The sequence below is a fragment of the Antechinus flavipes genome, chromosome 3 (genome assembly GCF_016432865.1).
Source record: "Antechinus flavipes isolate AdamAnt ecotype Samford, QLD, Australia chromosome 3, AdamAnt_v2, whole genome shotgun sequence".
NCBI lineage: Eukaryota > Metazoa > Chordata > Mammalia > Dasyuromorphia > Dasyuridae > Antechinus > Antechinus flavipes.
This window is the reverse complement of record NC_067400.1, coordinates 171195984-171212280: the sequence shown is the minus strand read 5'-3', so window position 1 is coordinate 171212280 and position 16297 is coordinate 171195984. Positions and strand designations below refer to the sequence as shown.

General features: G+C 34.7%; 1 protein-coding gene across 9 annotated transcripts in view; it reads right to left on the bottom strand.

Annotated features, from left to right (window-relative positions):
- ATP11A (ATPase phospholipid transporting 11A) overlaps positions 1 to 16297 on the bottom strand; it is a 212546-nt gene that overhangs the window by 43993 nt on the left and 152256 nt on the right. For all 9 annotated transcript variants that reach the window (XR_007951752.1, XR_007951751.1, XM_051984224.1 and 6 more), the window contains 5 exons: positions 14400 to 14573; positions 10818 to 10981; positions 8448 to 8519; positions 5146 to 5219; positions 3308 to 3411 (listed from right to left, as the gene is read on the bottom strand). Coding sequence is in view for 7 of the 9 variants with exons in the window: in XM_051984224.1 (XP_051840184.1) it covers positions 3308 to 3411; positions 5146 to 5219; positions 8448 to 8519; positions 10818 to 10981; positions 14400 to 14573 (588 nt within the window). In the remaining 2 variants the exon portion in view is untranslated. The remainder of the gene's footprint in view (positions 1 to 3307; positions 3412 to 5145; positions 5220 to 8447; positions 8520 to 10817; positions 10982 to 14399; positions 14574 to 16297) is intronic.

Here is a 16297-nt window from a genome sequence, read left to right as displayed (position 1 = left end):
TCTAAAGGCAAAAACAAGTTTACTATTTTAACTTGGGCTCCTGATTACATTATACCTCTCAAGGATAACTCTATCAATAGCTATCTAAAAGTTCTATACATGCAAAATGGCTCATATATGGACATAGAGATGTTGAGTTCCAAAGATCCCTAACTTAACCATGTGAATAATTTCCCCATCAACACAATTATACCTCAAGCCTTATTAGACTGCTTCACAAGTTACAATGGCCTCTGATGATACATATTTGCATAATGATAAGAAACCACTCAATTCATAATCCACAAGTCTTATCACTTCCCAGCAGAGCTGAGGTTACAGAATAGTTATACTTGACTGTATTTAAGGTAAGTGTTGGTCAGGAAGTGAGGTTTGCCACAAGCTTATTAAGAATAAGCTTATATGGGTACAAAATGAGACATGATTTTTGGATAAGACCATTGAGGAAATTTATCTTACTTGGCTACACATACTTGTTTTTTTTTTTTTTTTTTAAATAGGAGTTAGGATGGCAGATATGAGAGAGAAAATGGAGCACTATTAACTGCAAATAAGCAAATAAGTTAAGTAAGAATAAGCCTGCATATCCTTTTTAAATAAGAAGAAAAACTAGAAGTAAGTAGGACATATATACTCTTTCCAAAAAGCTTTCCTGACTCTAACAAAAAATCCTGAGAGACAAGTAAAAAGAACAGTCCTGGTTTCCAACAGTTTTATGTCTACCTTTTCTTAAGTTCATAAATTTAAAACAATATGAGACTTTCCTGATCATTTGGCCCAACTAGCTGAGCAAAATTATGTGATGTGTACAAGGTGCCAGGATTTCAATTCAGGTTCTCTGCCTCTAATCCATCACTCTTTCAATAGAGGAGATGGGAGAACCCAAAGGAGAATGTCTAGCCCATTCCCATTTTTCAAATTATACACACAGAAGTCCTGAAGAACTCAGTTTCAAAGAAGTTTGAAGAACAGAGTCAGAAGTCTAAGTATTGATCTTTGCAGATCAATCTAGCAGAATTTTCTAAGTTTATTATTTGTGGGAGAACAGAAATCTTAGTACAAGTATTTGGATTGGACAGATTTATAAGCCACTTTTGTTCTCTTGCTAATGTTCATAGAAAGTAATGGTCTAAAGCGATAAATGCTGAGGTTCCCCATCAAGCTGAGAAACAATCTGCTATATGTAGTGGGAAGAACATAGGACATGAATTTAAGAGTCTTATCTTAGGGTCTAACTCTAAGTCTGATAACTATATTTGTAACCATAGCTCTCTAAGCCCTTTTCACTTGTTTAATGAGGATTACTAATAATATTTTTACTATATATCTCAAGAGAATTATTAGTAGGAAAAGCATCCTATAAACTTTATAGATTAATATAAAATATGATTTATTATTAAATTCTAATTATTCCACAAGAGACTTTTAATGAATTTATTTTATATAAACCAAACATAATTTAAGCTAGTTTATACTATTTATTTTAAATTAGTATTAAATTAGGTATAAATTACTTATAAACTAAAGTATATGAGTGTATGTGTATTTATGTATAATACATCATATAAATCTTGATTTGCTAAGAAAATGGTGACCTGTCTGGGGGAACTTCTTAACTGACAGCTGACTTCCTCTGTTAAAAAGTAAAAATGATACTGCTCCACCTCGTGGCCTCAATGAGTAATGACTCTTGAACCAATGGGCCAATGGATAGTATAGACATAGGATTTCGGGGTTTACGTTAAAATAAGTAGTAGCTTGGATAGTGACACTTAATAGCTCTCTGACTCCTAAAATTCTACCCATAGATTCAATATTAAGATCAAAGTGGAGGAGGACACTTCACAGGAGTTAAGATAGAGCTCCATGGGATGGTAATGATCACTTGGTCCAATTTACTAATTTTATAGTTAAGGAAACCAAAACCAGATGTGGGTAGTGACGTGGCTAAGGCTACTCAGTCAGCAGGTAAAAGTCACACTTGCTAGGAGGCTTCCACATTTCCAACCAGGCCTCTTTCCATGGCATGGCCCTTCTTTTATAAGAAGGAATCCAATATTAAATGCACTTCTCTCTCACTTCTACTTCTTAGAATCCTTCATTTCCTTCAGAGTTCAGGTCAAACACCATCTTCTCCACAAGTTCTACCCCAATTTTTCTAACTGCCAGTGCCACTTCTTTAACATTTCTACATATTTATATTTGTGCAAACTTGGATAAATATATATATGTTACTGGATATTGGTGGACCTTCCACAGATATTATCTTGGCTAAAATTTTTTAAAAAATATTTTACAGTACAACTGTCAATTTTTAAACTTGTAAAATGAAAGCGATCTCCACATTCACTAATGAAAAGGTGTGAGATGAGATAGCTGGTATGGATTAAAGAGTAGAGGAGCAGGCCTCTGAAAACAATTCCTTTGTTTATGATGGAGAGAAAGATGTGACCACACAATTCTGAGTATAGAAATCATTTGAAGAAGGAAGGTTCTCAGATAAAAAGCCATAAACTACCTGGGAGCTGGATAGGACCCCAAACTGTCTTTATTGGGATGAAGGTGGAAGAGTCATGGATTAAGCAAGACAAAGGGTGCTTCAGTCTCAGCAAAAGATCACAGAAGAGAAAAGGCATTTTCTCTTTGTGATATATGTTATATATGCTTTTATGATGTAATATGGAGACAAGTATTTTTTGTTAGGAAGTCTTCATCTATTCATTTTACTTAAAAGTTGAAAGGAAAAAAATATTCATAGTGGTTGAAGAAAAATGAATAAAGTAGTATTAAGGAAAAAATGAACAAAATATTTTTAAGGCTTTTTTAAAATTATCATTCATTCATTTATTTATTTATTTATTTTGCTGAGGCAATTGGGGTTAAGTGACTTGCCCAGGGTCACACAGCTAGGAAGTCTTAAGTGTCTGCGGTCAGATTTGAACTCAGGTCTTCCTGACTTCAGGACTGGTCCTCTATCCACTGTGCCACCTAGCTGCCCCCTAAGGCTTTTTTAAAAAAAAAAATAATTTGAAATTTGTTTATATCTGAGATTCTTAGCTCCAGGGTTCAGATACCAGATAACCTGTATGTAATTCGTAAATAATGAACATATTGATTCCTATTAACACCCCTCCCCCCAAATATGATCAGTTTCCTAATTCTGAATTACCTATTAGTGATTATAATATGTATTCTTGACAATATTTGGAATTTTCAGATTCTAATATGATCAGAGGGGGAAAAATTGCTTATGGCAAATCAGCTTGGCCTTTAAAAAACCTAATGCACATTCAAAGGAACATCTCACCACTGCATTGCGTTCCACTCTTGATCGTACTTGGTCTATTTTGCCTTCTGATACTCTTGGAAATATTGAAGAATCTGCTCCCTTGCAAAATAGGTAAATGTCCCCTGTACAAAAAAGAAAGTAGAATGTCAAACCTTAAAATATAATGGGCTTGTATTTCTGTCCATATTTTATAATATCAATAAACAGTTGGGAAGAATCTAAAAGGATAATTCCAACCATCCTCTTAAAAAATAAAACAAAGTTCCACAATACCATGAAGCAAGTCATTAAATCAATCTGCAGACACCTTTAGAAAAAAGACATATTGGAGGCTAGAGACAATCACAAAGGATTTCAATAGACTGACTAATGTACAATTAGCCTCTGGTTAGGTGTGGGAATGCAAACAAAGATAAATGAAATTCACAGATTATACAGAAAAAAAAAAAAAAAACATTTTCACCTTGTTCCCTTTTAAACTTCTTAAGGGAACAAAAAACAAAATTGACTAGTTTGCATTTCAATTTCTATCTCCTTTGTTTTTTTTTTCTCTAGAGTAGATATTGCTAATGCAGAGTAGAAGTTGCTAATGGGTAATGCATTGACCTTGAGATAGAGAAAAGCAAAACACAGGGTACAAATTAATCAGAAAAGATAATAAACACATGCTGAAAGTTCAAAAGGTAGACATTTTGTTCATATATGGACAACTTTTAATCTACACTCATTAAGTTTACATTTTCCCAATGAATGAGTAATATCAGAATCTTCTGTAGAAAGAAACAAAGAGTAATAGACCACTCTTTTCAAATAATATTTAATGAATTTGGCCACTCATTTGAAATGTTTTGCAATGAGATTTGCTTTTTATGATTCATACAACTTTAAGTATTAATGGAAGTGATGTGTGTGTACATGCGCATATTCATACATATATTTCATATATATACATATATGTATGTGCACATATATGTATGTATAAAAAAAGAAGTCTGACCAAATTGTGCTCATGTAAAGAAACATTCCTGCAAAAAATGCTGATTAAAGTGACTTCTTTTATTGATCACACTCAGTAGTATTTTATAGAGACATTAACATTTATATCTTGAACAGTCTTTTCTAATGTTTTAAAAATAATCATTTTAAATTGTCTGATTAATACGAATGGAAAAAACTGCAAAAATTCCAAATAATTCCATTATGGGAATTATCCTATTATGGGAAAATTTTAAATATCCAGATTTACAAAAAATAATTTAAAGGAAAGTCAGAGATAACCAAGTATCCATAGAATATTAAGATATTCAAGAGAGTTGAGGAGAATTGACTCTTCCATTCACCACAAAATATTAAAAATTTAACTAAATTTCTTTCCAGATTACAAAATCAATTTTCAAGTAGGGGGTATTTCCATAGATCTTTTTTTTGTTGTTGTTTTGTTTTGTTTTGTTCTCTTTTGCTGAGGCATTTGGAGTTAAGTAACTTGCCCAGGGTCACACAGTTAGGAAGTATTAAGTGTCTAAGGCCACATTTGAACTCAGGTTCTCCTGACTTCAAGCTGGTGCTCTATCCACCGTGCCATCTAGTTGCCCTCATAGATCTTTTTTAAAAAAATAGTTTTTTAAAAAATTTTTTCCAAATACATGCAAAGATAGTTTTCAACATTCATCTTTTCAAAAGCTTGTGTTCTAAATTTTTCTCCCTCTCCCCCTCCCCCACATAGATCTTAAAGAAGGATGAAAATTTAGGTCTCACAGTCAGAAAAGGCATAAGTTGATCCTATAGAACTCAGTGATAGAAACAAAAATTAAACCTTAGCGTGACTTTAAGTAAAAAACGAAACAAGATCTTTCTACCTGAAGCAGATTTGACAATCACGCTCATTCTTCTCCGCACTGAATCAAAACTCAAAGTGTCTAATAATTCATACCTGAGGAGAAAAAATGGGTGTGTATCAGCCCTGTTTATTATTTAGTAATGTAATTCCTTAACATGAAAGCAAAAATATTCAGTTCAATTAAAAGTGAACCGTCTGTGGCGAGACTTACATGAACTGATGCTAAATGAAATGAGCAGAACCAGGAGATCATTATATACCTCAACAATGATACTGTTTGAGGATGTATTCTGATGGAAGTGGATCTCTTCGATAAAGAGAGCTAATTCAGTTTCAGTTGATCAAGGATGGACAGAAGCAGCTACACCCAAAGAAAGGACACTGGGAAATAAATATAAACTGCTTGCATTTTTGTTTTTCTTCCCGGGTTATTTATACCTTCTGAATCCAACTCTTCCTGTGCAACAAGAAAACTGTTCTGTTCTGCACACATATATTGTATCTAGGATATGCTATAACCTATTCAACATGTAAAAGACTGATTGCCATCTGGGGGAGGGAGTAGCAGGAAGGAGGGGAAAAATCCTGTCAATAAAAAGTTATTAAAAAAAAAAAAGTGAACCGTCTATACTAGAAATGTTGTTTAGTCAGTCATGTCTAACTCTTGGGGATAAGATGGATTCCATTCATGGTTTGTTTTGCTGTTGTACTGGAGTATTTTGCCATTTCCTTCTCCAGTTATGATAAGGAACTGAAGAAATAGGCATAAGGAACTTGCCCAGAGTCACCCAACTAACAAATGTCTGAACCTAAGTTTAAACTAAGATCTTCTTGACTCCAGGTCCAGTGCTCTATCCATTGAGCCACTTAGCTACTCTTGTATTTTTATTTTTTATTTTTGGGTTGTTGTTGTTGGTACTAGGAGTACAAAGACCAACCGAAAAAAGTTCATATAATCCCTATCCTCAAGAAGTGTGTACTCCACCTACAACAAGTATGCAAAAAAAAAAAAATTATAGACAAAGATATTTAAGAAGAAAGTAGGGGGAGAAGCTTAGGATAGCATTGGTTAAGGATACTGAAGGGATATCAATACTGAGAGGGGGAGTCTAAGAAGGCAGTGTGCACTATGTCTTGGGGACAGTTTCAGAGAGCATATAAAATGGGCATGGAATGTTGAGCTCAGGAATTCCATTTGGCTAGAAAAGAGAGAATATGAAGAGGAATAATGTGAAATGAAACTAGAAAGGTAACAGGAGGTCACACTGTAGAGAGTTTAAATCTAAGGGTAAGGTGTCTGCATTAAATGTTATTAAAATGTTTGAAGTATTATTCTACACTGTATCAAGTGTATATTTCATTCAAACAGTTAAAGATTTGTGTTGTTTTTTTTTAAACTGCACTAAAGTGGTTTTTCCTTAGCATTACATGCCTCTATTACTTCCTTTTAATACTTGTGATGATAAGATATGAAATCATAGGTTAATCAAAGGTTAAATTTTCAAGGGCTGAAGGACAGGTGAATATCATTTAATATATGCAAGTGTGAGTAGGAATTTGGGAAGAATCCCTTCCCTACCTGAACATTAAATTTTTCTCCAATAGATATTATTTAAAATTTAGGTTTTAAAGATCCCTTCATTTGTTTGTATTTATGTGATGGAGGAAATTATTTTCCCACTATCTTGTGATTTGTCTTTTGTTCTCAAAGAGGATCATGACACTCAGAAGATATATCATAACTTCTTACTGAGTTTGATTTAAGTGAAGGTGGGTTATGCCTTCCTCTCTCCTTCAGAGCCAGCTGGGTCCAGTGGCCAGATATTGAACAGAATGACTAGATCCCTGGATGCAGGGGGAGGCTTTAGGCTTTTTAAGCTAAGATCTTTCCCAGGTCTCCTTATATGCCTATTCTTTTGGTTGGTTGTTTTGCAAAAAGACAAGATTACAAAGAAGTAGTTGTCATTTACCATGACCCTCTGGAAACTAGGGAAGTTCTGACTGCACAGCTCAAAATCCTGCTTCTGACACATATGTGACTATAAGAAGATCATTTAAACTCTCAGTTGCCTCAGGCAGCTAAGATTATGTGTTATATATGGTTGCTACCATTCATCAATAGGAGTTTCTCCACAGAGAGTTTCCCCACATTAACTGAACTACTTTCCTTCACAAAGAAGTGGTATTTTAAGAATTTTAGGAGCATTTTTAAAATGCCTAGATCAATGTAAAAGCAGAACCTCTAATCACAGTTTTATGTAAATTATGTCAATATTATCTTTTCTTTAGAAAATGGAGTTTCTATCATTAGCTTAACTGGTTTTCTCAGTACAACAGATTTTCCTTGCAATCCTATGTATTTTGTTTTATGCATTTTAAACAAATAACCTGAGCAGTTTATAGGCTTCATCAGACTTCCAAAGGGGTCCCCAAAAACGTGAAGAACCTCTTTGGAGATAAAAAGTTTTTTATAAGTCATGTATAGTTCAACCCACACTGACTGACCCAAGAGCATACCATAACTACTAGAGCTCAGTCTAACTCAGTCTTTTGTCCCTAAATCTAATGTCTTCTTTACAGTGCATGACTGCTTTTTATCCATAACTTTCTCCCCTCCACGTACTCAAATTGTAAAAACTATTAGAATGTTTCAATGAAAACTTATAAGCACTTTTTATTGCTGGTGATGGTGGGAATTTGGGGGAAGAAAGAAAGTATGAGTGGGAATTAGGACATGATTCTAACTATTCCTGAAACATGAATCTGTCCATATTATGCCCAACTGGCTATTTTAAAATTAAAATACAAAATCATCAGCTTGGCATTTCAGGCGAAATCTTCATAAGCTGACTTTTTCATACATTTCTTGTCTGATTTCATGTTGCTCCTTCTCATGCCTTACCTTTCCAGTTAAACTACTTGCTATGTAGTGGTTACCTGCAGATGACAACTCTTTTCCTGCCATTGCACAGGCAGTTCCCTAAGTCTGGATTGCACTTGTTCCTTGCGTCTGCCCTGGGGAATCCACCTCTTGCTTCTTACACAAAGTCTTGACTGATTTCTTCAGTTGTTAATCTTCTCTCCCTCCAGAAATTATTCTACACTGCTTTGTATTTATTATCTGTGTATATGCAGCATCTGCCCGAAGAACATACATTCCTTGAGAGTAAGGTGCTTGTACCCTGCCCCATCTACGGGAATGCCTTGCATAAAGTAGTCGCTTGATAACTATTGAACTGAAGTTCAGTAATTTCTATCAGACTTACAAAAAAATCTGTTTTTACCCCTTTGTTTATCTTCTACATTTGAATGTATACTCACCTCTCGATATCATTGTCTCTATTTAATATCTCCATGTGATTGTCTTTCAGTCTTAGGTATGTGAAACCAAGTCTATAAATAACAAAAGGAGAAATTAAGGAATTATAGAAGAACTTGAGAATTTAAAAGAAAGATGAATCTTGCTTTTGTCTGGGAAGGTATGCTTTTCAAATGGAAAGAATTTTGAAAAAAATGGAGGTTATAACCTGCATTTAAATATATGAAACCATTCCTTGTTCCCTTTTAGCATATCCCATTCGTTTATTAGCATTACACAAATTCTTTTGCTCATCTCATGTGGTAAAAAATGATGCAGATGATAAAGTATATGTCATTTTGGATTATTTCTCTTCTTATTGCAATTCTTGTATGTTCCTGAATTCTTTTTGAATATAATGTCAGAACCGGTAGAGATCTTAGTGATCATTGAGTCTAATCTCACATCATAAGATGCTCATGTTACAAGGTTGGTTAACAGTAGATTCGGGAGAAGGACTCAACCTGGCTCCCTGTGTCATGTCCATTCCACTTGATCAGAGTGATAGACTGGTTTCCCTTCTTTCTTTGTTCATTTTGTTCAGTGCTTCTGGTCATGTGTGAATCTTTGTGACTCCATTTAGAATATTCTTGGCAAAGATACTAGAGTGGTTTGCCATTTCTTTCACCAGATCATTTTATAGATGAGGAAACTGAGACAAACAGGATTAAGTGACTTGCCCACGGCCACACAGCTAGTAAGTCTCTGAACCTTGGATGGTTTGAACTCAGATGATCTTGATGCCAGGCTCAGTTTTCAATACATTGCATCTCCTAGCTGCCCTTCTTTCTTAAGACTGGCATGAATGTGAAGGGATGAAATATATTTAGTTTCCCATCTGGGAATCAATTTCTTAAACAAAAAGCCTTTCTCTGAGCATGTTCATTTACTTTAGGATTGAATTTCTAATATTTTTAATAAATCCCAACAAAGGATTCAATTTGCATACCTAATGTTTCATGTAGGCAGCAGGTAGGTAGAGCAATGGATAGAATACTAGGCTTGGAGTCAGGAAGACTTACCTCTTTTGAGTTCAAATCTGGCCTGGGACATTTTTCTATTTGTAACCCTAGGCTTAACTTAATCCTCTTTACCTCAGTTTCTCATTTGAAAAGAGAGAGAGAGAGAGAGAGAGAGAGAGAGAGAGAGAGAGAGAGAGAGAGAGAGAGAGAGCTGGAGAAGAAAACTCTAAAATGGAGTCATGAAGAATGAGACATGATGAAAAACAATGTTTGACTTCAGACCAAAGAACATTCCTTTTAGCTAAGTCAGTAATACAAGATGATATTGTAAAATTATATTATAATTTAACTTATCCTTTTCAATTATTTTGTCATTAAAGTCAACAAATACATACCCAGGGATTGGGGATGGAAAGGGAGTAACATTTTTTAGCATAAATAAAAATCAAATATTACTGTCTGAAATAAAAAATATAAGAATCATCTCCATGTGTCTCTTCTAGTCTGAAAAGTATACTAAATGCTACAGTAATAAGTCAGTCTTCCACAAAGTTTTAATTGGATGTTTTATCAGGACAGGACTCTGGGTTCTTGATTGTTATTGCCAGGAGAAAGCAAGCTCTAATAGGACCTACAGGCCAGAAGAGCTCTAAGCATGGCACATAGGACAGATTATCTGTCAAACATGGAATAAGAAGTGTCAAATTTTTTGGATCCAAACACCAACAAAGAATGTCTATTAAGGTGTGAGGGGCTGTGAGTAGGCATGATGAACAAGTATCAAGGCCCCTTCCCAGTGTGCTTGCTTAACAACTCCATATGAGACATTCTGAAATGAATGCATAGCATATAGTTTGTATAAAAGCCATGTGTAAGGAAACAGTAAATAAGGGGAATAAAGAGACCTGAATTCTAGTTTTAAATCAAGTCAAGGAAGGTTCTTTTCTTTCTCAGCCTAAGCTCCCACATATACAAAATGAATGTTAAATGATAAAACAACCTGCCAGATTCCTTCCACCTTAAAAACCTTATATTTCTCTTTTGCCTTTCTTTTTGAAGAGATAACGCAGGAAATACACATCAAGTCTGCAGAGTGACAAAGGTCACATTCTTTAAGGAACATCCTTGAAAAATAACTTAAGAATCTTTTTTGATGCTGAAGGCACTTTGTTCCTTTGGAACCCATTTCTAAAATCATCATGGAAGTCCACAAAAGAACATTTAATTTAGGAATACACTCAAAGGTGCAGTTTTAAATAGAATCTTCAGATCTTAAAGTTGGAATCTAATTTAACATTTTACATAATGCAGGAATCTCTTTAATAAAATTCCTTTACTTTCAAATCCCAAAACAATGCCAAAGGTACTTACCTTTGAATGCCTTCAACTAATGCTACTTCATCTGGTGATGATGAAATATATATACAAGATCTTGATGAATCGGGTGACTTTTTCTGTCCATCTACTAAAACATCATCCTTCACCTGAACAGTGTGGCAAAGACAGAGAGCTCGAAAAAATAGCTCTTCCCTCTCCTATTAAAATGGAAGACAGACAATAAAATAAAATAAAAATCTACAGTCAGTTTTAAAATTAAAAGAAGGTAACTGAAAACAACAAGGGACAAGGGATGATTCTTTATGAAGTAATGAATGCCAAAACTCATATTTAGCTGTTAATAACTATAAGTGAAATGTAATTATGCTTATTTTTCTTTTTAGATACCTTAACAATCATTTGCATGAAAATGAATAGATTATAGAATTCTGGGTATAAAAAATTAAAGATGTTAAGACTTGATTGCTATTTTGGTTGGTTTTGCTAAACTCTTTTTTAAAAATATCTTATTAGAAAGGATGGCTCTCTGGGATGGAGAAGAAAGAAATCAATGATAGACTGGGAAAGGAAAGATATATAAACACATGGGATCACTAGAAATTTAAAGACAAGAAAATCCTAAAACTTCAGTGAAATAAGAATTCATTTATCTCTGAAACTTTCAAAAAATGAAGATGCATGTCTTTAAGAGTGCTTACATATAAAAGGAAGAGTGACTACAAAGAATAAGAATGATTTAAGAAAATCTTTTTTCAAGAGTCTCTAAAGAATGCCAGCACAGCCTGTTAACCTCCAAAATTTACTGATGCAGTGGAGCCTTGCTAGAGTATCATACTCTTCATTACAAGTGAAGCGTTGTGGCAGCAATATTCTCCTACTGATAATGGGAAGCTCATAGGTTCAGGGCTACAAGGGATCTTAGAGATTATCTAGTTCACCTCTGTCAGTAAGGAAACTGAAGTTCAGAGTTTGATTTGTTGAACGTCATAAAGGCAGTCATTTTTTATTATACTGAATTTAATTAAGTTGTTCAGTTAGCCAACTAGCATTATTAAACAACTGAGATCAATTAACACCCTAGCTTAAAAAGACCAAGCTTTCTCATTGCATCCTGGGTCATTTTCTGTCATTCTGATCTACAATGGAAGCCAAATGGCTCTGGAGAAAAAATTGAGGCAGGTGACCTTGCACAGTCCTCTCTCACTTAAATCTAATTCATTTGGATGTCACTGTATCACCTCCTAGATGTTATGGTCCCCACCTTCAAGCATGAAAGATAAACAACAATTAAGCACCTATTAAGATGGGGATACAAAGTTCCCAGTCTATTAAGCCCAGAGACAACAAGCAACAGATAAGATAAAGACATGCTCATAGGGGGCAGTCTCAAGGAAAAGGTGGAAAGATGAAGGAAATCTAAGGAAAGGTTTGTTTTAGAAGATGGGATTTAGTGGAGACTTAAAGCAATAGAGATGAGGAAAGAGAACATTCCAGGGAAGAAGTCACCTAATGAAAACACTTAGGGTCAGGAGAGAGATCATCCCTTTGAGGAACAACAAGGAGGCTACAAGGAACAACTACTGGATCACAGAATGCACAGAAAGGAGGAAGTTAAAGAGACTACAAAGGTAGGAAGGGCCAAGTTAACATGAACTTTTTTTTTTTTTTTGTTATTTTATAATAACTTTTTATTGACAGAACCCATGCCAGGGCAATTTTTTACAACATTATCCCTTGCACTCACTTCTGTTCCGATTTTTCCCCTCCCTCCCTCCACCCCCTCCCCTAGATGGCAAGCAGTCCTATAGATGTTAAATATAACATGAACTATAAAGCCACCCAAAAGATTTTATATGTCATCCTGGAACCAACAGGGAGCTTCTGGGGTTGATAGGATCAGATCTGTGCTTTAGAAAGGATGGACTGGAGTACAGAGTTAGGGAGATCCACTGGAAGGCTGAAGTGATCTAAGCACGAGGTGGTAAGTGCTCATGCCAGGATGCCATCAGTGACACAAGAGAAAAGGATTCTATGAGGGCTCTTATAAAAGTGGAAACAATAGGATTTGATTGCTGAACGGAGATGGGAATAAATAACTGAGGTATTAACATCTGGGTTGCAAACCTGGGTTTCTGGAAGGATGGTGATTACTCTCAAGAGCAATGGTTAAGTAAGGAAGAGGAAAAGGTTTTGCCAAAAAGGTAAGTTCCATTTTGGACTGAGGCATATCCAGTCTGAGTTTTGAGACTAGAGATCGGGGAAGGGGAGGGTCTGGACAGGGACGTCTGAGAATCATCTGCACAGAGAGGATAAATGAATCATCAGTTTACCAAGTGAAAGAGAAGAGCAGTCTAAGAAATGGTGGCCCAGGACAGAGGCTCTAAGAGACTCATTTCCAGTGTCAGTGGGCATGGCATGGAAGATGAAGAAACAGGAAAGAAGACAGAGAAAGTGTGGTCAGGCAGGCGTGGAGGGTCTAAGATGCATTTGGCTTAAAATGGATATTAGGAAAAGTCAGAATATTGTGAGTCTATTATCACTATATTCAGGTCAAGTTCAAGGAATACTTTATTATTTTTTATTATCTTTGTTATTCCAATTTTTGAAATTTTGCAGTGGAATTTTTACTTCCTGAAATGTAGAGAACAGAAGTATTTTTGGATACTGAATTGTGTTCATTTTATTAATGAGAAGGTAGCATAACAGATGAATTGAAAGAAAATTAGCATCAAAGGCTCTCTGACCTCTGTCCAGACTCAGGTCTATGAGAGGTCTTTTCTAATTCTCACTCCCCACTTCCCCATGAGGTAACTTCCCATCTTATACTCTGCATATAACTTCCATGGGTCTATTTATAGATGTGCTCTTTCTTCTATTAGAATGAGTTCCAAGAGAGCCATGACCATTTTTGCTTTTTTCCTGCAACTCAGTACAGTGCTTGGCACACACTAAGAATTTTAAAACTCCCTGTTGATTGACTGACTTCACTGAGCTTGCTTAGAATACAAAGTCAGCAGTCTTTGTAATAAAGTTCTTTAGTAGATGATTTTTTAATTTTGCCAAAGACCTTGGAAGATATATGATCATCCTTCTGAGGGTCACTGAGTTGTGGAAGAGTTATGCTTCAACAACTGTTTTTCTCTCAATATAGCCTTTTGTCCTCTCTTGTTCATTTTTAAAGAGTTTCACTTACCTTAGATATCCAGGAATTTAACCCTCATTTTTATCATTCAAGGTGCTCATCTTTATTGACAGTAAATTGAAAGAGAAGGAAGCAATCATCCCAAAGTAAATCATTCACAGAACCTCCTTGTACTTATTTTGTTCACAGTCACTTGAAATATTAAACTATTTAACTCTAAATAAAATATTTTCAACTACTATAATATCTGAAAACTTTAGAAAATAAATTGCCATTAATAAACCTTACCCTCTAATTCAATGTAGAAGGTAAAAACTAGGCACAGCTCACATTAGGGCAGGGGATTTTTGTAAAAAAAAAAAAAAAGGCTGGACCTTTCTATTCAACATTTGTACTTCACGGAGAAAGATTCTATCTTACCAGTGCTACATAATCATTATTCTTCTGATAAGGAAAGCCAAATTGCAACATACCTTTCCACTCACTCCAGGAGAAGAGTCAATCATGTCAATACCTCCAGAGTTGGGAAGGATCTGCCCATTGCAAATGACATGAGGTACATAGACATTGCCTTCAATGCAACATTCTATGAATTCCATATTGTTTTCAGTCAACGTGCCTGTTTTATCTGTGAAGATATATTCTACCTGTGGAATACAGCAAATATACTAATCAAGCCTTAGAATTAAAGTTAACCTTGAGAGATGTCCCAGGAGTGAGGAAAACCTGGGCTCAAGTCCCACTACTTATAAGTATGAGCAAATCACTTAATTTCTTAGTGATTGCACAACAATTGTTAATCTGCATTGGTTACTTCACCAGGAATTAACACCAATGAAAGCAAAGGTCTGAATTTAAAACAAAGAAATAAACAAAATCCTATCAAAAACTGTAACTACATAGATATCCAATACAATTAAAATGGAAAGTCTCCAAGCAGGATGCTCATAAATTAAATCCTTTGTGAATACTGAAACAAGTAATTTATTTTCTCCTAAGATCAACATGCTCTTGTGATGGTGGGTTTCTAATATTTGCTCTCAAAGCAGTAACTTAATGACTACAATCTAAACTTTCAAGAAAATAACGCATTCCATTTGACTAAATGGCATTTCTCTAAAAAGAGGTAAAATTAGAAGGAAAAATTTTTAATGTTTTTATCTTCCTAAAGTTGGCAAATAGACACTGCTACCTTGCAGTCTAAGCAAAATTCAAGCTTATTCCACAGCTCCTGTATTACTTTTTCTCTTACCAACCTAATTAAAAAAAAAAAAAGTTGTTACATGAAGCTGGGCTAAAAAGATCAAAATGTTTTATTTTGAACAGAGAGAAGCTGAGAAAATAACCATATAAAGAATGAAGGCATTAGGCAAGATGACAAAATAGCAGGAAACTGTTAGGCCAAGTTTATCCACAAAACTATATCTAAAAATGGTATTAGACTGAGCCCTGATGGAGAAATTAAAAAAAAAAAAGTCAGAGTGAATCATTTTTCTAGCCCAGGTTGGTATCAGGAGGGTCAGATCTGTGAACACTGGGATGGGGTCAAGTCAGAAGCATGAATTTAGAACAAATAAAATTTAAAAACACCTACTAGTTAGTTAGATTAGTTATCTTGTGATATCAGGAATTACAAATATCTAACAACTACTTTCAAAAACTAAATAGATAACATATACAAAACACCAAGAAACATTTATATTCTTTAAGGGTTTCTGAAGCATTTTCTTTTCTTTTTTTATTAAAGCCTTTTTATTTTTAAAGCATATGCACAGATAATTTTTCAGTATTGAAAATACTTGCATATTGTATGCATAGTATTTGCATAGCCTTGTGTTCCAAATTTTCCCCTCCCTCCTACCTTTTCCCTTGGATGGCAAGCAATCCAATATATGCTATACATGTTAAAATATATATTAAATCCAATATATGTAAACATACAATTATCTTGCTACATAAGAAAAATCAGATCAAAAAGGAAAGAAAACGAATAAGAAAACACAATGCAAGTGAACAACAAAAAGAGTGAGAATGTGATGTTGTAAAGCATTTTTTTTCCAACAACCCTGAAAGGTAGGTATGGCAAGTCCTATTGAAGTAAGGAAATAAAAGAGATTAAAAGGCTTAATCAATTGATCAATCTTTGTTAAGCACCTACTGTGTTTCAAGGCAAGATGCTAAGCACACTTGCATGTCTAAGTTTCTGGGGCACAATTAAATCCTTGCTCTGGACACCAACTAAGAACTTTTTCTACTTATGATTTATCCCCAAAAGTTGTTTAATGAGGCAAACTTAAGTTGTTTTGGGAAATATCTCTAACCCATTACACATGACAATTGTCAATGCCCAATCAGAGATCATGTGACCCTG